The 24,137-nt window shown below is 50.1% G+C and overlaps 3 protein-coding genes across 5 annotated transcripts; 2 read left to right on the top strand and 1 right to left on the bottom strand.

Moving 5' to 3' along the window:
• The first annotated feature begins 742 nt into the window (after window positions 1-742).
• Window positions 743-10,241, top strand: PRELID3B (PRELI domain containing 3B). The gene is made up of 6 exons (XM_045981499.1): window positions 743-879; window positions 4,493-4,661; window positions 5,875-5,964; window positions 6,395-6,465; window positions 6,581-6,683; window positions 8,485-10,241. Exons 1-6 carry the CDS (start codon window positions 848-850, stop codon window positions 8,602-8,604), a joined length of 585 nt encoding a protein of 194 aa, XP_045837455.1. The 5' UTR covers window positions 743-847; the 3' UTR covers window positions 8,605-10,241.
• A 690-nt stretch (window positions 10,242-10,931) lies between these two features.
• Window positions 10,932-14,446, top strand: ATP5F1E (ATP synthase F1 subunit epsilon). Its single transcript, XM_045980088.1, has 3 exons — window positions 10,932-11,078; window positions 12,696-12,822; window positions 14,294-14,446. The coding sequence occupies exons 1-2, from the start codon at window positions 11,047-11,049 to the stop codon at window positions 12,817-12,819; spliced, it is 156 nt and encodes a 51-aa protein (XP_045836044.1). The 5' UTR covers window positions 10,932-11,046; the 3' UTR covers window positions 12,820-12,822; window positions 14,294-14,446.
• A 2,947-nt stretch (window positions 14,447-17,393) lies between these two features.
• TUBB1 (tubulin beta 1 class VI) lies at window positions 17,394-23,054 on the bottom strand. Of its 3 annotated transcripts, none has more exons than XM_045981216.1 (5): window positions 22,785-23,054; window positions 20,077-20,185; window positions 19,311-19,421; window positions 19,109-19,206; window positions 17,394-18,508 (listed from the first exon to the last, which is right to left on the bottom strand). In XM_045981216.1, the coding sequence occupies exons 1-5, from the start codon at window positions 22,839-22,841 to the stop codon at window positions 18,110-18,112; spliced, it is 774 nt and encodes a 257-aa protein (XP_045837172.1). In that variant the 5' UTR covers window positions 22,842-23,054; the 3' UTR covers window positions 17,394-18,109. The 3 variants fall into 3 exon arrangements, with proteins under 3 accessions (XP_045837172.1, XP_045837173.1, XP_045837171.1); XM_045981217.1 differs by having other exon boundaries at window positions 17,394-18,284; window positions 19,143-19,206; XM_045981215.1 differs by having other exon boundaries at window positions 17,394-19,206.
• Window positions 23,055-24,137: the final 1,083 nt, after the last annotated feature.

Raw genomic sequence — 24,137 nt, 5'->3', positions numbered from 1 at the left:
TTCAGGCATTGGTCACACAGCCTGGTGTTAGTTTCTGTGTGTCTACGTCTTCCACCCAGCCAGGGTCCTAATTGCTGGGAGGAAAGAGGAATGAGCACAGAGCTGGTTGGCTGATTGGTTAGAGGACTTTGGGGGGGTCCCCCCAGTCCGGGCTGAGACAGGAGGTGGCTGGCTGGTTGGCTGGATGACTTTGCGACGCCCACCATCTCAACAGAGACAGGCGGTGGCTGGTTGGTTGATGACTTGGGGCCTCCTCAGTCCGGGTAGAGGCGGGCGGTGGCTGGTTGGTTGGTTCCTTGGATAACTTTGGGGACCCACAGTCCATGTTCAGAGTTGTAGGAATGTTCTAAGGAGGCGCCATGAACATCTGCTCAATAGGCTCAGTACTGTCCGTGTAGGCGGGCCTACAGGCCTGGCAGATCAATGGAACTTGCTTGCGAGCAAAGCATGGCCACTACGCCCAGGAACCCTCTGGGCCCGGCCCAACTCTGTGCAGAGGTCAGCGCTCCCGGCGCCTCCCGCGAGGGGGCGGGCAGCCGGCAGCGTGCCGCGCCTGCGCAGCACAGCGCCCACACCGGCCGCCCCAGGCGCTGCCCCGGAACTGCGCCGGCGCGTTGCGCCCGGCGCTAAGGGGCGGGGTTTCGTTGCGCCGCGCGCTAGGCTGGGGCAAAACCCGGGCCGGGATAGGGCGTGGGGCAGCGCGTCGGGACGTCCCTCGCGTCGGGTCCGACGGCGCGTGCGCGCTGCGCGGCGGACGGGGTGTCTGGGGGGCGGGGCGGGGGCAAGTGTGGCTTTTCTGCCTTATTGTCCCGTAGGCCGGCGGGACAGCGCGCAGGCTGCCGGCACCATGAAGATCTGGACTTCAGAGCACGTCTTTGAGTAAGTTTGGGGCGTGGGACGGGTCGGCGATGCGTACGGGACAGGGGCAGCGTGGGCGGGCAGTTCGGGCCCGGAGTGGTGGCGAGGCCGGGGCGCCCCTCAGGAAGCTTCCAGGCGTCGGGCCTAGTGGCGGGGGGAGCTGGGCCTGAGTCCCACGGGGCCCGGGTGGGCGGGGACTCGAGGGCTGCGGCCCCCGCGGTGGAGAGAGCCCGGGACTTCCGGGCTCGCCGCCGCCGGGGCTGGGAGGGCGTCCGGACACCGGCACTGCCGCGCCAGCCCCGGGAGGTCCCCGGGCTGGTGGGGGCCTCGCCCGGCACGAGGTCCTCGACTGCACCCGGGGTGTGACGGGCCCCTGGTGCCCCTCCCGGCCGTGCCGAACCCGGTGGGACGGGGACCCGCGGATGCGAGCAGGAAGCGTGGGCGCTGTCGGGAGTCCGGCCGCCCCGCCGCCTCGGGCTGGAGCGTCGTCCCGGGGGAGCTCGGGCGACCGGGACGCGAAACTTTCCTGGCAGTTCGTGACCTGAGGAGCGGAGCTTTGTGGCAGTGGGAGTCCAAGGTCCAGCGCCGGCTCCCGCACGCGGAGTGACCTTGGGCTGCCGGTCGTGGGAGACGCGGAAGGCGGTGGTTTGGGGGCTCGAGCAGGGCTTCGCGGCCACGCTCAGTGACACCGCTTGGTCGGAAGGGGTTCTTGGTGACACGGTTGTCCTTACGGTTGGGTGTCGGTGACTGAGCGCCCTTCCGGGTCCATGATTCCGTAAGCGGCTGTGTCTTGTCTTCTCCTTCCGTGAAGGAGCCGTGAGTGCTGACAGTGGACGGACCCGTCCAACCTCCTGTCCCTGATTCACGGTGTCACCTAACACCCGAGCGCCGGTGTGATTGATTTGAGTCCATTTCCGGGCCCTGCTCTGCTCCGCCCATCCTGCCGTTGTTGCCACACTGTTCTGATTTTCGTAGCTTTACAGTATGTTTTAGTTTCACCGGTTAATTTTTTTAAGCCGTGTTCCTGAGGCCAGTTTTAAAAGACGTCTTAAACCCTGCGTACCTGGTGGACCAGCCTGGAGCCCGAGTCCACGGGCCCTGGGAAGTGTGAACGTTAAAATCAGGGGAAGATCCCTTTTCCCGGATGCTCACAGTCTTTCTGAGAATCTGCGATCTCCCTGCTGGTCTTTGCTGACAGTCTTTACAGCCCTCGGGCTCACGGACCGCTTCTTGCTGGCAGTCCTCCTCGGATGCGCGCGCTTCAGAAGTTCTTTGAACTTTGCATCTGCTTTTTCTGTCTTCCCCAAGGCTCTCCTCCTCCTGCTCTCTCCCCAGTGTTCCCTCTTCCCCGTCAGTGTCCGTGTTCAAGGACATTCTGGTAGTGGCCTTCTTGTCTCGAATGTCATCAGTGATTCTTAATCTTTTCGCCACAGACCTCTCTGGGATCCTCCTCTCAGAAGACAGACGCATTCAGACGAATGTCGCCCGTGTCCTGATCCTGACTGTCCCCCAGTCATCTGGGCTTTTCAGTCAGGATTTCAGCTGGCACAAGCATACTTAGGGCGCCCGGATCTCACCTTGGGCTCCAGCCTCTCTCAAACCTCAGATCCGTGCTTTCAGGTCTTACCAGACATCTCTGCTCACATGTCCTGTGGGCTCCTGACTCAAACCCAGTTCTATAATGGAAGTGACCGTCTCCCCTCACAAATCCTACCGTTGCCAAGTGTTTCTTAAGGACACGGCTGTCTACAGCAGCAAAGTCACCATTCTCTGTCTTACCCATACACGTTCAGCACGTCCTTCTGAGACTTTCCATATAGTCGGCATCCCGGTGAAGCCGTTCATTGGTTCCTCCAGCAAGTAGGAATGCCCACCGTGTGCTAGCACTCTTCTTTGAATCGGTTACATACCGGGAAATGAATCAAGACGTTGTTGCTGCCTGGCTGGAGTTAAGTAGACCGAAATGTCCGCCCCCCCCCTCGTCTTACAGGTGAAGATACTGGGCAGGGGGGTAAGGTTCTGCCTGCCCTTTGGTGTCCTGAGTATCTTCCGGTGTAGGGTCCTTCCACACATGATTACGTCGGAAGGGTTCAGACTAGTTCTGGAAGGCTCTTAACGTGCATCCTTCGTAATGTTTGAGCTGATTATGTTTCATAAAGCAGTCTTAGTTCAAGTTAACGCAACACCAGTGTTTTCAAGTTGGCTCAGAGTAGAGAAGGACTATGTTACAAATAATACATACCCACCCGAAGCCATGTGCAATTATTAATTTTTTAGAGGGGATGGGGGGAAGAGATAAGCGCAAGGAAGCCAGCTAACTAGTGTATGACTAGACAGAGACAGGGACAGGGTTCATATGATTTTCATTTTAGATAGTTGCCTTGGTTACAGTCTGAGTGCTCGGCCTGTATCACTCCTATTTGTGAGGAGTGTTTAGGTTTTCGGAGTAGCTCCCTTATGTACCTGCACTGATTGCTGAATAAGGCTCGAGATTAAAAACTGAATGAGGTTCATTTATATAATAGCAAAAATGAAAACGTTAAAAATAATGTCACTGGTTGTCCACAGTTCTGGGAAATGAATGGTGTTGAGATTGTCCCTCTATTGGCAAGAAGTAGTTGTCGGGCTTAGTTCTCTGAGAAGTTGAACTGGATTAATGGCCTACCTGTTTTACTTTTAGAAAAATAAAAAGTAATGCTCTGTGGTTTATCGGTAAATGTGGTTTGAAACATTCTCTCCAGATCTCTTTTCTCCTTTCAACGAAGACAAGAGCACAGATTGGGTGTCAGACGGCCGGCAGGCTCAATCGCCTCTACTCATTGTCCGTAATAAGGGGCTCTTTTGAAAAGGATGGCTTTTGTACCAGCGTCTTATTCACACCAGTTGTGAAGTGAACAAACGTACATCACATGGGCTTTTTCAAGAAGATAATTTTAAGAGAGAACATGAGAAAAGAGTATATTAGAAGCACCTTAAAAACACTTCATGGTATTGAGTAACCTTTTCAAAACAAATCAGAATCACTCCTTTGGGGAGAGCAATGGATCAAGATTGACTGGAGGGGCCACAGTTATTTATTACCATAATATAGAGAAAAATATATTTTTAATGTACAGGATTTAAATCAATAATACTTTGGATCTTTTTGTAGTCCCTAGAAGAATTTGCGGCGTCTGTAAGTTCTTTACTCTTGTTACATCTTTACAGCCTTATGGAATTGGGGCCGGACATAGTGATAACAGTTTTTTTTTCTGCTTGTTTTCATAGAACATATTTTTTTTAAATGCATTTTTGTGAATTAGTGATTCTTAGAAACGAAATTTACATGTGCAAGTGAACGTGGGTAAATAGGAAAGATTGTTTACGAAACTCTAATGTGTTATAGGCTATTTATATCTTTATAGACCTCAGTTGTACCATACAGCCTGTATGCTGGGAAAATACTGAATTCTGTACATATTCAAAATGGAAATTGAGCTCCCCAAATCATCTTTTAGTCAGTGTTTCAGAAAATAATTTTCCCTAGTTAAGTTAATTAAACTTCAACTGTAAAGAATGATTTGATGGGTTGTAAAAAACAGTTTAATTTATATGCATATTTTTCAAATGCTTGGTTTTTGGTTCATGTCGGCAGCCACCCGTGGGAAACCGTTACGACAGCCGCAATGCAGAAATACCCAAACCCTATGAACCCGAGCGTGGTTGGGGTTGATGTGCTGGACAGACACGTGGATCCCTCTGGAAAGCTGCATAGCCATAGACTTCTCAGCACAGAGTGGGGACTGCCTTCCATTGTGAAATCTGTAAGTGTGTCTTCATTCCTGCGGAAATGTGACTGCTGTAGAGAAGTTTTCTAAACCACATTATAATTTCAAATAGGTTGTGGGAGCCGATTCTGAATGTCATTTTTGCATCAGTTCAAATTGTATTATAATAAACTTGAGTTATGAGTGTATAATGAATTGGAAATATTATTACAGTCTTCATGAAGGCGCCTGATAAAACCTTCTGAAGGAAGCCAGCTAATGCTCTGTAATCTAAAAGGAGTTCTGTTCTGCTTTTCCTGCTTTTGCCAGCCACTTCAGACCAGTAGTAAGATCTGGAAGCCATGGGATGGTGGCGCTGGTTAGCTGGCTGTGGCTGTGGTCAGTGATGGGTCATGACACTAAGTGAGGAGTGTGTTCTCAGGCTCTGCTATGCCAGAGTTGTTCCAAGGTCTGAGACTCCTCCCCGTACATTTAAAAACAGGAATCCTTTTCCGTTACATGGGAGCAGGCTTTAACGAGCCCATTTAACCAGCAAGAAACTGGGAGTGCCAGATGATTACAGTGTGAGAGCACTCTGGTGTGATGAGCAGACTCAGTCTTCCTTCTCCTTGGGGAAGGTACGTCCACTCAGAAAACTAAAGGACACATTTTTCAGCAGGAATGTCTTGATTCCTTCCTTTTCGCAAACCACTATTTGAGACAGTGGGGACACAGAAATAAGCAAGGTCGGGAGGTTGGCTGGGGTTCGGGCTCAGGAGCGACGCTGGGTGGGATGCATTATCCTCCATCACGAGATGGCCGTTTTTCTATCTGGAGAACGAGGCCGCAGCACCCTCTCTCTCAAGACTGCTCTAGGAAAACATCGACATATTCTCGAGCTCTCCTTTCTGCAGATGCCGAGTTTACCCGGATGTTCTGGTTTCCACGCTCCAGGCTCCGGGCTCCGCTGCCACGCGTCAGCAGTTTCAGGACGCGCTCTGCGCTGCACGCACTCTCCCGGGGCTGGCCGCTAACTGTCTCTGCGAAGGGTTTTTGTATCTGCTAGTCTCGTCTCATTTGTGGTGTGTGAATTCCTGTTACCCTCAGATGGGCCTCCTTTCTGACCTTTGTCTGATTTCTCCTGCTTTTTTTTACAAAACAGATTTTTTGGTTCAAGATAGTAACACATTTTTACCTTCATATAAGATAGTGATACACTTGTTAAGAAATCCCTCTTCCTCTGATTACTACTTGTGAATGTTTTATTTAGCTCATTGGTGCTGCAAGAACTAAAACATACGTGCAAGAGCATTCTGTAGTTGATCCTGTAGAGAAGACAATGGAACTTAAATCTACTAACGTAAGTATGGGCTCCCTTTTGTTGTGATTTTAAACTAGTAGCTTAATTTTTTTTCTCTCTTGTATAGTTGACGTACAGGTGAATGTAGGCTCTTCAGCATAGCTTAAGAAATCAGTGGCGATATGCTGTATTTTTCGTTCCTGCTCCTCACTGGAGCAGTGAGGCCACTTCTTGTGTCTAGGGGACAGCACCCAATAAAATGAATTTGGGATCGTGTGCCTATTACTGCTGTCATGCTTTGGTCCTAGATATTATTTTTATAATAAGAAAGCAGTGAATAGTGGAATTTAAGTTCTGTATTTGCAGTAATATCAAAGTGGTTTATTTGTTATTTGTGTATTTACCTAGCAAAGTTTTTGGTTTGTGAATTAATTTGCGAATGCTTTTCATTGTGGTTTCTAAAATGATTTGTTTTGTTTTCATTCTGTAGATTTCATTTACAAATATGGTTTCTGTAGATGAGAGACTTATATACAAACCACATCCTCAGGACCCAGAAAAGTGAGTAAAAAATGTTTTGAAAAACTTTCAGGGTGTTTTAGTTTTTTTTAAAATCATGTATTTCTTTAAAAAATGAAAGGGCATTCTGAAATTGTGTGAATGGGTTCTGTTCCAGAACTGTTCTGACTCAAGAAGCCATAATCACTGTGAAAGGAGTCAGTCTCAGCAGTTACCTTGAAGGACTCATGGCAAGTACGATATCTTCAAATGCTAATAAAGTAAGTCAGGCTGCTCCCTAATGGTAACTCCTGGGTTTCTTGTCTTAAAAGAGCTTAGTGCCGAACGTGTTTTTCCTGGCAAACTGACTCTCAGCCGCAGTGCGCTGAGAACCCATCCAGGCTGTTTCTTGCACTAGCTCTGCAGTCTGGCACCCCGGGATCTGTGCGCAAGCCGTAACTCTGAGCAGCCTTCCAACTTGGACAATTAAGTTCACCTTTCTGTGCCTCAGTTTCCCATCTGTGAAGTGGAGATCAGTTAGCCATCTCAGCAGTTGGGCTGGTAACTCTCATGAGAGTAAATGAGACGACATACGGAATGCATGTGGCCCGGGGCCCAGCACATCGGAAGTGCTTGGTGATACGTCATTTGCCGCTGTTGAAAGCACCAATTCTCGACCTTTTTCATTATCCCCTCTGCCCTGCAACCCCCAGTGCCGTTTTAGGCATTTTTTACTCTTAACAACCACCATGAGAAGTGTATTTAACACCACGGAAAGTTTTTAACACCATGGATAGATGGATGAAAGGATGAATATACTATGTACATAAAGAGAGTGAGATTCTTCCCCCTCTCCCCACCCCCAGCTAATTTTGCTCCTTGGAGACTTAAACAATGACTTAACTTAAACATGACTTAAAACAATTTAAGTTTAGAGAAAGAGATTCTTCATGCACTCTATTAGAACACATGTTTAATGTGATCCGTCATGCAGCAGCCAGAAGGTACTTACAGATGCCTCCTCTGTACCAGATGAAGTGCTAGGCTAGACTAGGGATACCGCAGGGAACACTGCCCTCATGGTATTAAGAAGGCAACTTTTTTTTTTAAGATTTTATTTATTTGACACAGAAAAAGAGAGATCACAAGTAGGCAGAGAGGCAGGCAGCAGAGAGAGAGGGGGAAGCAGGCTCTCTGCTCAGCAGGCACTCCATAAGAAGGCAACATTAATTACATCATTAGGAAAGGAAAAGTAGGGGCGCCTGGGTGGCTCAGTGGGTTAAGCATCTGCCTTCTGCTTAGGTCCAGATCCCAGGGTCCTGGGATCAAGCCCTGCATTGGGCTCCCTCCTTGTTGGGAAGCCTGCTGCTTCTCCCTCTCCCTCTCCCTCTGCCTGCCATTCCCCCTGCTTGTGTGCTATCTCTCTCTCTCTGTGTCAAATAAATAAGTAAAATCTTAAAAAAAAAAAAAAAGAAAAAGGAAAGGAAAAGTACACGGAGATACAAGTATTTCTTGAGTGGTCTGTTGAGTGCCGAATGAGGGGCGTGATGGTTGTTAGAGGTGTGCCAGGAAGCCTCTCCAGCAGAGGGGCTGCATGTGCAAAGGCCCTGAGAGAGGAAGCAGGAAATGCTTCTTATTTCCTCAAGGACTTGCATGAAGCACCAAGAGAGAACAATTGAAGAGGAAGTTAGGGACCACATCTTCCAGGGCCTCATACAGGACTTTGCTTTAAAATAATGGACAAAAAAAACCCAAAACCAAAAAACTGGGTTTGACCTTTTGATCCCACAAAAAGGGATCACGCTAATCGGAAATGAAATGGTCACGATCATTGAATTATAGATTATTTTGAGAACATCTTTTGCGTGCAAAATAAAAATGAGTTTATAGATCGATTTCCAGTTGCCCAAGGCATTCGATATTTGGTAAGTTATAGTAAAGAAAAAACAAGGACGGAAACCGTCCATTCTAGCGAGGTTTAGTTACACTTGTATATGCTCCTTGTTACTTCCTGATGGGCCATTTATTTGATACGTGCTTTGCTCTCACTTGGTAACAATAGATGTGTTGGATTTTTTTAAGGGCCGAGAAGCAATGGAATGGGTAATACATAAATTAAATGCTGAGATTGAAGAATTGACGGCTTCGGCGAGGGGGAGCATAAGGACACCGATGGCAGCAGCAGCGTTTGTAGAGAAATGAGGATGAAAATCAGTACCCGACATCTGCCCCCCAGGTCTCTGCAAACTGGCAGTATATTTATTTGTTATTTAAAAAATAAAACTATTTTAGGTAGAGTTTTTTTTTTTTTTTTTTTTTAACTGAAGAAAAGCTGTAGGACTTCTGACTAAAACAAAGAAGGTTCAGGGTCTCTAAGAGGGATCATCTGAAAGTAGTATTGTTTGAAATGACCAGCTGATTTTGAGAATTCCAGTATTTATGTGAAAATTTAACAATTTTTGAAAAGAACTTGGAAAATCATATTGGCATATTAAATCTCCTTTAAGGTAGAATTGTAAAGCTTTTCATGCATTGGAACTCTACCTGGCTTTGGACCAACCCCAGAAAAGAGCAGAGCCACCTAAAGACCTACAATTACCCTGCTATGGTAAGCTGCAAGAGCTTGCATGAGGAAATGCTCTGTAAAAGGAGAAATTCTAGTTTGAGAAAACATATTAATTCGTATAAAATAACTTGCTCTTCTATAAACCACCATTAAGAGCCACAGTGTTTTTTGTTTTGGTACTTAAACATTTTTGGAAATGAAAATTATCATTAAAATAATACATGACTCCAACCAACAAAAAAGGATTTTAGCCTGCTAAAAAGAGTACTGTATTAATTTGCCAAAGTTTTTAACTTAGGAAAGGTATTACCTTCCTTGGATTTGTACTTTATGACTTAGTATGCTATACCGTGGGCTGGTGATGTTCACTGAAAAAATAAAGTCATTACCGGAATTTTGCAGCTGTTCGCATCTTTCAGCATTTCACATTTGCCTAACTTGTAAATTGCCACGTGTCAAAATCATGGCTCTGCAATTGCTAAAGCATGATATGTCAGGTTATTTGAATAGAATTACTTTTTGAAGTCATTGTGACCACAAAACATCTTTTTCACATGAAGAGCTGTACGTCATTTGAAATTACTCAAACGATGTCTTTCTGAAGCATAAATCCCAGGTACTTAGTGTTTTTAATAATACAGTGCAACTGCGGGGGATGAGGGCGGTGGGGAAGAAGAAAGGAATAATAATGAGAAGAAAAGCATTGACCTAAACCAACCACTATGTGAATTGCTTTGCAGCTTTTATTTGTGGGAAATCGGTTTTGGATGCTGAGGGGCAGCTGCGGTCTGGAAAACGATCCAGTAAATGTATTTCATATTTTGTAGCAAGCAGTTACGGACCAGGAAGGACTATCTTTGATAATTGCAGTTATTGCACACAGAGTATTTTTTGTTAAAAGGTGATTAGCTCTTGCCTTTATCTTACCGTGCTAATGTAATAAACTCATCAGGTTTCCTGTAAAGGAAAACAGTATACATACATAAACCAGAGAAATGGTATAGCAAACTGTTTAAAAATTCGTGTTTTTCTACTTAAAATGTTTTGCTTAAGACTTCTTAGGACATTTGTAAAAGCAACTTCAATCCAATAAGGTTTTTGATTATTTTTTGTAACCGGAGATGGTTTTTACAAATGAAATAACATTTCAATTAAACAAAACACAGCAAAATATTGATCTTTGATTAAAAGTTGCTTTGTATAATTTCTGTAAATTATACTTGTTCTGAAAAAGGTGTAATGCCCTAATGATAAAAAGATTTCTAAACAAATATTTATCCTGTTTGATTTTTTTTTATCCTGCTCTAATGATACAATTCTAGGAATTTTCATTTTCCTGTGTAGTGAAGTAGTCGGTTTGAAACCTCCGCAGCCGGCAAGCAGGTGTCTTTGTGGGGACTGAACAGGGACAGGGTCTCTAGGTCACACTCGGCCTGTGGGGCGTCTGACCCCACCCAGCATTAACCATGGGAGTTAGGTGTCTAGTTTCTGACAACTTCCCTCAGCTTGTGTGTGCACACGCGCTCCTGCGCCCCCGTCCCCGCCGGTGCCGCCCAGCGCAGGCCGTCGCACGTCGCGGGTGACCCTAGAGGCCCGCGCGCTGTCCGGGCCGGCTTTGCCGTTGCCCGCTGCCCCTCGGGGAGGGGGCCAAGTGCTGCCCGCCGACGCCGGGGTTGCGGCCATGACCTCGGCCTGCGAGGACAACCCTGCCCCGCGTGGCCCCAGCTGCCCCCTCGCCCCGCCGCTTCCCCCGGCTACTACGGAAGCCCGAGGGGCACACGCTCGGGGCAGCCGCGGAGCCAATCGGTGGGCGCGGCCGGCCGGCCCGCGCGGGGATTGGTACCCGAGGCCCGGGCCGCCCGCCCCCATTGGCTCCCGGCGTCGGGGCGACTCCGCGGCGGGGCAGCAGGGGCTGCTCGGGAGGGCGGGTGGGCGGGGCAAGAGCCGGCGAGATTGGCAGGTCCGGAGTCCCGCCTCTTCCGGTTCCCAGGCCTGACCTTCCTGTCGCTGGGCCGTGCGCCGAGCCGATATTGAGGCTTCCTGGTGACTCGACCCGCCGCGCCCACCCTCGCGACATCATGGTGGCCTACTGGCGACAGGCTGGACTCAGGTAGACCCGCTCCTCGGGGTGCGGGGAGCCCGCGGCGCGGCCCGGGGTCGGAGGTCACGCCGCGCGCGGCGGGGGTCGGGGCCGGGGAGAGCGGGCCCAAGATGGCGGCGCACGGCCGGGTGGGGGCGGGGGCGCCTCGAGAGCGCGGCGCGTGGGCGGCAGGCCCAGCACCTGCGCTGCTCCCACCCCCGGCTCCGACGGGGCGTCCCAGCCCGGGGCCTGCGTGTCCGGCACACACGCGTTGTTTCTGCGCACAGTCCCGTCGCCGTCGGGCCGCCCTCCCGGTGAAAGGGCAGCGGGCCCCCGGCGCACGCACAGAGGGCAGTGGGGACCCTCGGACGCGTGGAACCCGTCTAAAGACACGACCTCCAGGGACGGGGGAGCCGTGGACGCCGCCCTCACACCTGGTGGCTTCGTGCAGCCCCTGGGCCATGCGCCTCGGCCTGGGGCGCTCCCCGCGTGACTTGACTAGAGTCGCCCCTTCGTGGGGTCAAGCACGGTTTTGTCCAGGTGGAAGGTGGACGGTCCGGTAACAGGCCATTTCCTAAGCACCTACTCGGACAGGTGTGGCGGCCCCGCCCGACCGTCCTGCCAGCCGTCGGGGGGCAGCATCAGCGCCCAGTTTCGTCCTCTGGTGTCTGCAGGGGCATGAAGTAGTAGCTGGAGCAGCCTTGAAGGTCAGCCCAATTAGTCAGCACCCCGGGAGGCATTGGAACGCCTGCCTCTGGCCCAAAAAAACAAATCTGAAGCAGGAGAAAATAGACAGCCGTATTCCCCACCCCCTTCCTGTTTTCAAAAAGTGTAAAAAGTGAGCTGACATTTTTTGGAAAATAAGATGTTGTTGGGGAGTCCATCTACCAAACAGGAAGCAGGCTGCTAGATATTTATTAGAATTGAGGATGTTCTGTAAGGACTTTTTGGTTTTATTTAGAAACCTTGATTGGGGGGCGCCTGGGTGGCTCAGTGCATTAAGCCACTGCCTTCGGCTCAGGTCATGATCTCAGGGTCCTGGGATCGAGCCCCTCATCGGGCTCTCTGCTCCGCAGGGAGCCTGCTTCCTCCTCTCTCTCTGCCTGCCTCTCTGCCTACTTGGGATCTCTCTCTGTCATAAATAAATAAAAATCTTTAATATAAAAAAAAAAATCAGAACTGTTGAATTCAAAGTTCTTTCTTAATTGTATATATTTTACCTTGTAAGAATAGTATAGGGAAAAAATTTTAAGTAGAGAAATTATAATATTTTATTATTAATTATTATATTTATAGTCTCTCATAACAACATTTGGTCTTTTTCTTGTGCTGTGGGATTTTTAAGAATCACTAAGAATCTTTTATTTTAAATTAACATGTATGAAAGAGAGAAGATGGTATAAAGAAGAAAAACCAAAGATGACCCATCCTAATACCTGCTAAAACTTCGGTACATTTTTTTCTGGCCTTGTCTCTCTGTAGATTGCTTCTGGCATTAGTCATTTTTAAATCCAGTTCCACGATAACATACATTCAAACCAAAATTAAAAGCATGGAAAAAGAAAACAAAAAACAAAACCAGTAACAATGGCCAGCCTGGCTGGATCACTGGTCATTAATTTTATATCATCTTTCATTTCCTCCCAGCTACATCCGGTACTCCCAGATCTGTGCAAAAGCAGTGAGGGATGCACTGAAGGCCGAGTTCAAAGCAAATGCCGAGAAGACTTCTGGCAGCACCATAAAAATTGTGAAACTGAGAAAAGAGTGATCTGTAAGTTACTGGTTTGTTAGAAGCTCGCACCTTAAGTTCTTAGAGCACTTTCAAAACGAAGCAGTTTTAGTTTTGAATTCTGTCCGGTTTTTGGTCAGTCAGTACATTCAGATGTCAGTGGGTAATGACTTAAAGCACACAGGTGATGGGAGTCCTATGGCGTCATAAAGGAATCCCGTTGCAGGCCCTGACAAGCAGAAGTGGTTGGCACATTGATTTTCCGCTCGTTTAGCAGTGCTTCGGTGGAGAGGCATCTTACTTTAATTAAACCGGTTTCATTTGTCTGCACAACAGCAAATAATTTGGAGGATAAACTCCCCACATTCTGTAATTGCTGTCGGAGTTACATAACGGTTCAGGGGCATGACAAATTGCAGTTCTTTGCATCTCCCTTTCCCCCACATCTGCTAATGTTCTCACAAATGATTACTTCCCGAGCATGAGGGCTATAAGCATAGGCAAGGGTCCTGTAATTTTATCAAGCAGGAACATCTGCAAGACCCTACAGTGACAACTGTTTCTGCTGAATTTGTGGTTCTTTCCCAGGGCTTGATTCATTTTACTTCTCCAGAGATGGGAGCCATGTAGAGCTATGTCCTGTGCAGTAAGAGTCTCGTACAGCAGATCAGTTCTGACTGTGCCCCCAACTACTAACGTGATTTGACCTCTCAGCCTCTTTCTGGACATTGTTATTTCAAAGAGAAGCAAGGCAAATAACTAGAGAGTTATTTTTCAGATTTCATTTTCTTGTTTTGTTTAAAAAAAAAAAAGGCGTCCCCGACCTGCAGAGACAAGGAGATGTGATCAGTATGGATCCTTTGGCAGCTTATGGTTATGAGCAATTTTACTCATTGGAGCTGTCTCCCCTAAGCACTTTTCCTTTCCATTTTGAATTAGCAAATATTTTATTATGAGTCTGAAGATGCGGTGTTTTGAATGTATCCCTTTTTTAGAGGCTCTCTGTCTCATCTCATCATTCTAAGTAATGAGACCTGGTTTTACGTGGGGTGGTTTTGTTTTAACACTGAGCTGGCTGAGAAAATGGCCAAGCCCCTGCAGCAGAGCCAAGCCAGACCCACATCGAGCTCCTTCGACCTTGTGATGTCCTTGGGGGTCAGGAAGTAGTGTCCCACTCCAGTAAACAAAACAAAGCTGCTCTCCGCATGTCCTGCAGGGGATGCTCCTGCCCCTGGAGCACAGGGGACTTCTAGTAGTTTTCAAAAAGCAGACTAGTTTCTTTATTGCCCAGAGAGTGCTTGGTTCGACTTAGAAGAGAAGTTCCTGTTCAGCTAAGGCCATGCACGTGACCCAGCAGTTTTTACAGCCAAGAGTCAAGGGTCGACATCAGCCATGTGAAGTGACGCCAAAGTTACATTACACAGTTCGTGACAGGGAAGTCATTGCCATGTTCGTGTTGGATTTTTAAGAAGACACAAAGGACTAGCAATTGTTGCGTTTTCTTTCATCCTAGACCCTGGGTAAAGCATGAAATGCTGCGTGTTCCAAGGTGAAGATGTGTGGGTCCATGTTACGACAGGTGGAAAACGGTCTCCCTGCATGGAAAAAACATCCTTGTCTTGTCCTAGATTGACAATGCCAATAAATTAAAATATGGTTCACTCTTGCTGTTGGTTTTTGTTTTCCTTTGGACTTTTTCTGCGTGGGAGCTCTCTGCACCGGCTGTATTTAGGACCTTACACACTGCGGTTGCTTCAGGTTGGGGGAAGCAGGTTTAATATCTGGTGAGCAGAGGAAAACAGAAAAGATGTTTTAAATGTGTCAGGATAGAAAGTTCTCTTTTTCATATCATTTGACAAAATTAGCCTCTCGTTGAGGCTCTCACTGTCCCTTATCTTTGACTTGCAGAAGTGGCGGGTGGCTTATTACCCGCCGGCCTGGCTCTCCCACGCAGCTGGCTTAGCCATTTGCCTAAATGACAATAATTACCAAAAGCATAGATTAGAAGAAAAAAAAAATAGATTGCGGTCTTCATTTTTTATTGTACACTTAAAACCTGTGGCGAAGAACTACTCATGTGTTTCAGCAGAAACGTGCTTCATTGTTTTGTAAATGAATCTCTGTCCTGAGAGCACTCCCTGCGGGAGGTGGGAGACCGGCCGAGCTGCCCAGTACCTTGCTTCCGGAGCGGAGAGCGCCGCTGAAGTCCAGCCTTTAAGACTTTTGCCTGCATGTCTGGGCCATGAGGATGGCAGCTGCCCCGTGGTGTTTGCACAGTGACTCTCTTCTTCATTAAATGCTCAGGCGTGAAGACTTGTTGCAAGTGTTTTGTTTTTATCTTCCTTTGAAACTTGGAAGCACTCCGCTGAGTAAAACACCCACTGCAGAGTTAGCTGCTGCATCTGAGCTGTTGTGGAGAACGGAGGAATACATTTGAACGGGAAGTTTTGAGACCCGGTTCAGCTCTATGCCAGCACCAGTTCTCCCCTTGGTCCTTGGGCTCACGATAAGTTCGCCCCCCCCCCCCAGCAGTGCCGTGCCGAGGAGGCACCCCGGAGGATGTCTTTGTTCTCAGCCTTCTGCAGGCGATTTCCTGCCCCGGGACACTTGACCTGGAGGGTTTATTTAATTCTTGGCCCAGGACAGGCAAGGAGGAGCTCCTGGATCGAGTCTGAGAGCCAGGCCACGGGGCAGTAGCTACTTGAGGGCCCCCCGGGAGCTCTTTGCCTGGGCTGGTCTGCTGTTCTAAAGTCAGGGCACCTCAGCCGTCGGCACCGCGGTCCCCGTGATCAAGGTACTAGGAAGCATCTTTCATTCCAGGGAGAGGAATCAATGAATCTCAAGGCTGTCAGGCCTTTTTCATAGACAGACAAAGGGCTGAATTCTTTGCAGCTGGGTAACTAGAAAGAAGTCATCGACAACGGCAGGTAGGGTAATTAAGGTGAGACTTAGGGCCACGGCTGGTGATGGGGAAAGGGGTACAGCAACTAAATAAAAGGCAAGTTCACTGCCCAGCAGAGATTGTTTGAGCCTCTCTGCTTAAAAATCCTGAACTGATACTGGGAGAAAGTAAACTTCCCAGTAACAAGGCCTTCTGGGCACCTGGCAGGACTACTGTGTCCAGATGACCAGGGGACCCTGATCAGACCCGGCTATGGGTATTACAGTAACTAGTTGAGTGATTTTTGAGGGATCATTAATCTCTGCTCGTGCAGGGTTCTTGTGTGTGAAGTGAAGGAACTGGACAAGCTCTGAGATCCTGATCCCATGTCTCTGTGGCTGAGACCAGTGTTGCCGTGGCAACCGTACTGCTAAAGGAATAGGCCTCAAAATCTGAGGGGACAGATTTCTCTTGGTTTCTAGTGGGTTTGTGTGTGTGTGTGTGTGTGTGTGCTATTTCTACCGTACAAAAGAGGATGGTGAGATACATTTTGAAATATTTTTAACTACTCAAATTAATCAGTCTGGGTGGTTAGGCTCCAAGAAAAGGAATTTATTTAGTCTGAAATAAAGCAATTTAGCCATTTAAAATTGAATTTCCTTGTACTTCAATGATTACTATTGAGCAAACAAAAATCTTGACAGCAATATAAATCAGCAGGTTTTTTTAATTTAGATCTGTATCCTTCCTTGTATCCATTTGATTGCCTTTTTAGATTTGAGAAGGAAAGTGCTAGAGGAAGCGTGTGTAAATTCTTATAACATCAAAGGTCATGAGTGTTTTTAGCTTCTGAGAAATTACGAACTTCAAACTGAGTATGTAGTTATATTTTCTTCATAAATCTTGCTTTTAGTGCTTGAGCCACAAGAAAAAAGTTTAAAACTTTTTTTTAAGTGTAAATAGAAGGCTTGTCACGATGCCGACAACAGGACCTCATTTTCTCTCTATATATTTTCGTCACTTCTCACGATGCACGTGGAGTGACGTTTCTCGAATGAGCAGCCAGGGTCGTCCTCCTGCTTCCCTGCTGCAGATGACAAACACGAATCGGGGAGACGAGCACCGAGTTGCCTGCAAGTAAATATTTCCTGCAGGGAGGGTCAGACCCTCTACCCATTGCCGGCTGCCCATGGATCAAATAGGAGAGCTCAGTGGTAATTCTAGAAGGCCATTAAGACTCTTATGGCCCTGGAAGGCATGGCTGTGGGTATGTCAGAAATAGGTAAACCGTAATTAGAAAGTTATGGATGATTTGATTACACTCCTGTGTATCTGGTCCTGTTGTAATGTGAGCAGATTAAACTCGGGTAATGGTCAAAGCTGTGTCATCATGCAAACATTTATGGCAACTTCTGCAAATTAATTGGAACTGTAAAAGTTCCCTAGTGAGACAGCGTCCTCCGTGAGGGGGAAGGACACTGCAACAGGGGCAGCGGCCGAATTCCTGCATCTGAACGGTTGCCCCGCGCACCGCTGCCCTTTCCCTTTCCCGAAGAGCCCAGGCTACCCAGCGCTTCCAGGTGTCGATGAATGAAAGTGAAAAGGGCATTTTGAAAGAGCCTTTACAAGGAAAACCGAAAATGGTGATTAATGAATTCCCAGAATCCAACAGCCTTTAGCAACAGTATCTACAGCATGTAAACGTCTATGTCCAAAGCTGGCTATTCAGAAATAAAGAGCAGAGGATCAGGCTTGGTGACTTTAGCCCGTCATGGGTGGGGGCAGGGGTGGCCAGGTATTTTGGTGAAAAGCACTGCCCCTTTTCCCTTTCCAGTTAGTTCGCTGACGTGCCCACAAGGTCTACACGATTCACTAGTGGATGCTGACTCACACTTGCCTCGGCCGCACAGCTCCCCACGCACCAATGAGTCACCTGACTTTCGGGAGGCTAGCGAGCACCAGGAGGCAGGATGCTGGGCAGCGCACTTGACAGAAGCTGGGGTGTGACTCTCAACAAGGGTGCCACGCGAGGGTTCCAGGGTGCTCTCAGTGCCACCAGAGGGTGGAGAGTGGACGTCAGCGCTGCGGCTTGCACCCTGCGCCCACGTCCTCTCGATGCCAGGCTCAGTGCTGGGCGTGCAGTAACTGCCCGAGCAGCTCCGCTAAACAAAGGCGCTACGCCTCCCGATAAATGCACTTTGCTAATGAAAAAAACCAGTTAGTAGAGCGTGCAGAGCTAGCGAAGTCTTTGAAGGTTAGCGAATGCCCGAAGGCCCCCAGCGCCCCCAGCTCCCTCCCGGGTCCCGGCCCCTGCGCCCTGCTTCCAGGTGTTGATGAATGAAAGTGAAAAGGGCATTTTGGAAGAGACTTTACAAGGTTGCGGCCGTGTGGACACTGTGGCCGGGGTATGCCCCATGGGGAGCCGGCGGGCCGGGGCTGCTGCCAACCTCACGGGGCCCGGCGAGGCTCGTGGGGCGCATCTTCCGGCTCCATCTCCGCCTCCCCCGCGAGCTCCCCGTCGTCCTCGGGACCCGCTCTGGCGTCTTGCAGTTGCTGGTACTCCGACATCAGGTCGCGGATGTCGCTCTCGGCCTCGGCGAACTCGCCCACGTCCATGCCCTCGCTGGTGTACCAGTGCACGAACGCCCTGCGCCGGAACATGGCCGAGAAGCGCTCCGCCACGCGGCCGAGCAGCTCCTGCACCGCCGTGCTGTTGCCGATGAACGTGGCGGCCATGCTCAGCCCCGGGGGCGGGATGTCGCACACGGCCACCTTGACGTTGTTGGGGATCCAGTCCACAAAGCAGCCGCTGTGCCGCGTCTGCACGCTGAGCATCTGCTCGTCCACCTCCCTGGTGGACATGCGGCCGCGGAAGATGCAGGCCACGGTCAGGTAGCGGCCGCGGCGCGGGTCGCAGGCGGCCATGGCGTTGCGCGCGTCGAACACCTGCTGCGTGAGCTCCGCCACCGTGAGCGCGCGGTACTGCCGGCCGCCGCGGCTGGTGAGCGGCGCGAAGCCGGGCGTGAAGAAGTGCAGGCGCGGGAAGGGCACCATGTTCACGGCCAGCTTGCGCAGGTCGGCGTTGAGCTGGCCCGGGAAGCGCAGCGACGTGGTGACGCCGCTCATGGTCAGGGACACCAGGTGGTTGAGGTCGCCGTAGCTGGGCGCGGCCAGCTTGAGCGTGCGCAGGCAGATGTCGTAGAGCGCCTCGTTGTCGATGCAGAAGCAGGCGTCGGCGTGCTGCGCCAGCTGCGGCAGGGACAGCGCGGCGTTGTAGGGCTCCACCACCGTGTCGGACACCTTGGGCGACGGCAGCACGCTGAAGGCGTTCACGATGCGGTCGGGGAAGTCCTCGCGGATCCTGCCCAGCAGCAGCGTGCCCATCCCGGACCCCGTGCCGCCGCCCAGCGAGTGCACCAGCTGGAAGCCCTGCAGGCAGTCGCAGGCCTCGCTGGCGCTGCGCACGGCGTCCAGCACGCGCTCGGCCAGCTCGGCGCCCTCCGTGTAGTGGCCCTTGGCCCAGTTGTTGCCGGCCCCAGAGTTACCTGCGCCGAGGGAGGCCGCTTACCGGGCTGGCGGGGGGCGGGGGGGGGGCACCACTAGGAGGCACCCGCCCCTCCTCCCGGGGGACCCCTGCCGGACAACCTACCGTAGATGAAGCTGTCCGGATGGAAGAGAGCTCCCAGTTTGCTGGACCGGATGCTGTCCATCGTCCCGGGCTCCAGGTCCACCAGCAACGCCCGCGGCACATACTTCTTACCTGTGTAGGAAAGTAGGAAGAGGGGGCGCCTGGGTGGCTCCGTGGGTTGAAGCCTCTGCCTTCCAGTCCGGTCGTGATCTCAGGTCCTGGGATCGAGCCCCGCATCGGGCTCTCTGCTCAGCAGGGAGCCTGCTTCCCCCTCTCTCTCTGCCTGCCTCTCTCCCTACTTGTGATCTCTGTCTGTCAAATAAATAAATAAATTTTTTTTAAAAAATAATAATATTAAAAGAAAAGTAGGAAGAAGTCAGCAAACTGGTGTTTTTCTGGAAGTTAATGTTTCATCAAAACAGAACCTTGTGATCCCTGTCAGGAGAAAGGTATTTCTAGAAGAAAGACCCCAACAAGTGCACAGATCTATAAAATACTTTGGAAATACGTCATCCGTATTTCCGTGCTGCTGTGTTGTCTTGCCGATGACGGAGATCCTGCCTCTACTCGAAGTGATTCTGGTTTGCATTTAAGATTTTCATCTAAATAGGAAGGTTGGTGCTTGGGCAGCGGGGGTTAAGACAAATGTCTAAACCACTCAGTGCCTTCTTCCCCCGGCCCTTGCCCCACACTGGACCCAGGGACCCGCCAGCCTTAGGATCTCGCTGTGCCTCCCGGACCTCATCCCAGGGCAGGCGAACACCGCCAGCAGGGCACAGCGTCCTACCGTGGGCCTCGTTGTAGTACACGCTGATCCTCTCCAGCTGCAAGGCACAGTCCCCGCAGTAGCTCCCGACCGCGTCGATCCCGTGCTCCTCGCCAATCACCTCCCAGAACTGAAAGCAGCAGGAGGGGAGGTCCGTGTACGGAGGGACCCCAGGAAGGGGCAGGACGGCACCCGTGAGCCAGCAGATTGACCGGAGCGACAGGAAGGGAGGGCTCCCGGGCCTGCCCGGAGGGGTCCCTCTGACCACCCCTTCCCCAGACGTGCCTTCAGGCCCGTTTTGTCAGTGCCCGCTCCGCGGGGTAACTTGCTCTGGCCGCCACCAAACATGAATATGAAGACTGTGTTTTCTACCCACCCGAACGCCTTAAATAAAATGCCAACACGTCAAATATTAAATTGGATTTTGCTCCTACTAAATGGAGGCTGTGGTAGACATGAAAGCTGTCGTTTTACAACTCACATCAGACCGGGTATCTCTAATTTCACCTTCTAGTGCTTCAAGCTAGTAAAGTATAGATCCCATTAAATGAAAACAGACTGAATTCTTATCTGATCTCACAATAATATCTCCTTCACTTGGGGATTTATTTTCATGCAGTTTTCCAAAAAGCCCATAACTAGGACATCCGGGCCCAGCTTTTAGCCCCGTGCGTTTTTCATGATCAGGTAGGCACACAGTCCCGGACGGCACACAGCTCTTCAATTGTTTGAAACTACGACACTTCCGATCACACATGCAGTATTTATTAATAGAGCTGTGTGCAGGGCTCTTAACGTGGAAACAGTTAGGAGATGGCCCCTTTCATTGCCGTAGAGAAGGACATATTCGAGTGCAATGAAAATATATTCATTTATGTTTCCCAGCCCTATCTTAGAAGTGATGGCCCTGCTCTGGCCATGGTCTCATTAACCAGACTCTATTTTATAGTAAATTACCAGCACTGTTCAGGATCTGAAAGAATACATAAATTTGGGGCTCCTCGGTGGCTCGGTTGTTAAGCGTCTGCCTTCGGCTCGGGTCATGATCCCAGGGTCCTGGGATCGAGCCCCTGCTCAGCAGGGAACCTGCTTGTCCCTCTCCCACTCCCCATTGCCTCTCTCACTGGGTCTTCTTATCAAGTGAATAAATAAAATCTTAAAAAAAAAAATCCTCTTTAAACAAAAAAGAATAAGTTCTCTAACACCACAAACTAAATGTCTCTCACAGTTCTTAGGGCCCCAAATAATAAGTGGTCGCCAGGGCTCCAAGGACCAGACAACACGATACCAGAGGAAAAGCTAAGACCCTATCTGGACGCCGCACCTCCTCTCCCACGCCGCCCTCCAGATTATCTTCCCACTTCAGAGTGCCAGGGCTGGTGCCCTCCCCCTTCTCTCCGTATTCCACTTGGGAACGTCTCATCACCGCAGCACAGGAGAGCAACTTCTTTTCAAGCAGTGATATTCTTTGCCCCAGGTCTTAAACACCTGCATTAAAAGACTAGTTTTTCAAAGCCGCCTTATTCCCCATAGCCGAAAGTTGGAAACAACCCATGTGTCCGCTGACAGATGCATGGATAAACCAAGTGTGGCCTGTCCCCGCAATGGACTGTTACTCAGCCGTGAAAAGGACGGGTATCTGGACACAGGCTGCAGCGTGGTTGAGCCTTGAGGACATAATGCTCAGTGACATAAGCCAGACACAGAAGGGCAGATACTGTGTGACGGCACTTCTGTAAGGTCCCTAAAAGAGTTCAGATTTGGGGGTCCCTGGGTGGTTGAGTAGGTTGGGCATTTGACTTTTGATTTTGGCTCAGATCACGATCTTGGGGTCATGGGATAGAGCCCCGTGTTGGGCTCTGGGCTGGACGTGGAGCCTGCTAGAGCTTCTCTCTCCCTCTTTTTCCCCCAACTGCCCCACCTTCCACTCACACTCTCTAAATAAGTAAATACATTTTTTTTAAAAAATTCAAATTCTTAGACAGTAGAAGGATGGGTGCTAAGGGCTATGTTGGGGGGGATGGAGAGTTAGTATTTAATGGGGACAGAGTTTCAATTTTGCAAAAAGAAAGGCATTTCGGAGACCGGATGCAGAATATTGTGAAGAAACTTAACAGTATTGAGCTGTACGCTAAAAAATGACGAAGACGATGAATTTTATGCTGTTGTTTCACCACAATTTTAAAATTTAACTTTTTAAAAATTTAACTATCGGGGCGTCTGGGTGGCTCAGTGGGTTAAGCCTCTGCCTTCAGCTCAGGTCATGAACCCAGGGTCCTGGGATCGAGCCCCGCATGGGGCTCTCTGCTCAGCAGGGAGCCTGCTTCCTCCTCTCTCTCTCTCTCTGCCTGCCTCTCTGCCTCTCTGCCTACTTGTGATCTCTGTCTGTCAAATAAATAAAATTTTAAAAAAAAAAGTTGCCCAACAAACTTTAGGAAACTGTTTTGGGACAAGCTACCATCTTTAGATCTGAAAGTTCGTTGCTAAGGTTGTGGAAGTAAACAAGGTTCGCACGGCGGTAAAACTGATATGAATTCCGTTAACCCTTGTAGCCAGGGCTACCTCCGGCGTCTCCTTCGCCGTGGCCATCGGTCAGCGAAGCCAAGTGTTCGGCGAGTGCATGCGATCTCCTAGGCTTGCTGCCCTCCCGGCTGACTGCGGATGTGTTCTTTGTTGGCTACCCCCAGGGACCATAAGAAAGCTAGTCCTAGTAATCAGACTTTCCTTACCTTGGCTCCGATCTGGTTCCCGCACTGGCCGATCTGAAGGTGTACGATTTCACGCATCCTCGCGCCCAAGTGTAAGGTCGTCACGAACCGTCAGTCTCCGGGAGAGCCGCCCTTGGCCAGTGGGAGCCCAACTCAACTCTGGTTGCTGCAGTGATGGGACCAGCAGAGCAAGCTGGTCCCAGTGTAACTGACCCCAGGGTGTGTCCACCACCCAGAGGCCCAGCCTCTACTCTCTTCTGCTCTCTGCCTGTCACCCTGGTGGAGGGGGTGTCTCTTCCTCTCCCAGTACAGAATATTGCCTAGTCACTTCCTAGACTTCAGGACCAAAGCCTGCCTTTATGCACAGAGCCTGGAGGTCTCGCACCAGGTGTGGGCCAGGCTGTGGCCGACTCTGGGCTCCAGTACCGGCTCGCGACTCCCAGATGATGGGGCTCATGGCGCGACAAGCAAGCCACGGCTCCCAGCTCATGGAGTGACAGGACCACCTCCAGAGGGCTCTCCCTGAGCCAGCCAGTTATGTTATTAGGAATCCTCTGTCTAAACCCATTGCTTGACAGATGAGGCCATGACATCCCAAAGCATGAAGTGACTTCATAGTCACACAGCCTGGGAGACCCCCTCCCCGCGCTAGACCCGCCATGGCTCCCGCGTCTTCAGCTCTGCTTCCTGAGGCTGGCCTCACGTCACTGGCAGCACTGTGCTGTCCTTGGGGGACACGGTGGACAGTTTTTATTTTTATGTTGTCTACTTTCTTGTTAATAGAGAAAAAATAATTAGTATTTATAACAGTAAAATGTTAATAAGAGAAAGTTTCCTTTGAACTTGGCCAAAGTTGTAAAGTTTCAGCATTTGGGAAGATCCTTCAGCATTTGGGAAGAAAACTGTCAAGAGACAGAATCTCAACTCCATGGCTCACCGTCAAGGCCTTTCCCGGCGTGGCCCCACACTTCCCCTCCAGCTCCCTTCCCGGACTTTGGTCCTCAGAAAGCCGGTGTTGTCAGGTCCCCCGTTGCCTCCACTCTGGGTCGTCCACAGGTTTGGGGCCATCTGCCCGCACCTTCGCACCAGCGTGGTTCTCCCCCTGCCCCACATGCCAATTCTGCTCTTCCAGAAACAGAGTTTCTGCCCAGGCCAGGACGTCTCCCCTGAAGCCCCAGGACAGCGGGCCACCGCCCCAACAGGCACCTGCTTCTCCAGGCCTCTCTCCGGTGTTTGCCAAGCTCCCTGGGCCCCCACCCTCGGAACAGCTCCAGACAGGGACCTGCCCTGTGCCAAGCACACACTGGGAGCTGGGGATATGGAAATGAAGGAGACTGATGGGGACGTGGGCCCCCAGGATGTGGATTCAAAGGC

Source organism: Meles meles, chromosome 16 (genome assembly GCF_922984935.1).
Source record: "Meles meles chromosome 16, mMelMel3.1 paternal haplotype, whole genome shotgun sequence".
NCBI classification, from domain to species: domain Eukaryota; kingdom Metazoa; phylum Chordata; class Mammalia; order Carnivora; family Mustelidae; genus Meles; species Meles meles.
The sequence above is the reverse complement of the archived record's forward strand: the minus strand, read 5'-3'. Positions and strand labels throughout refer to the sequence as shown.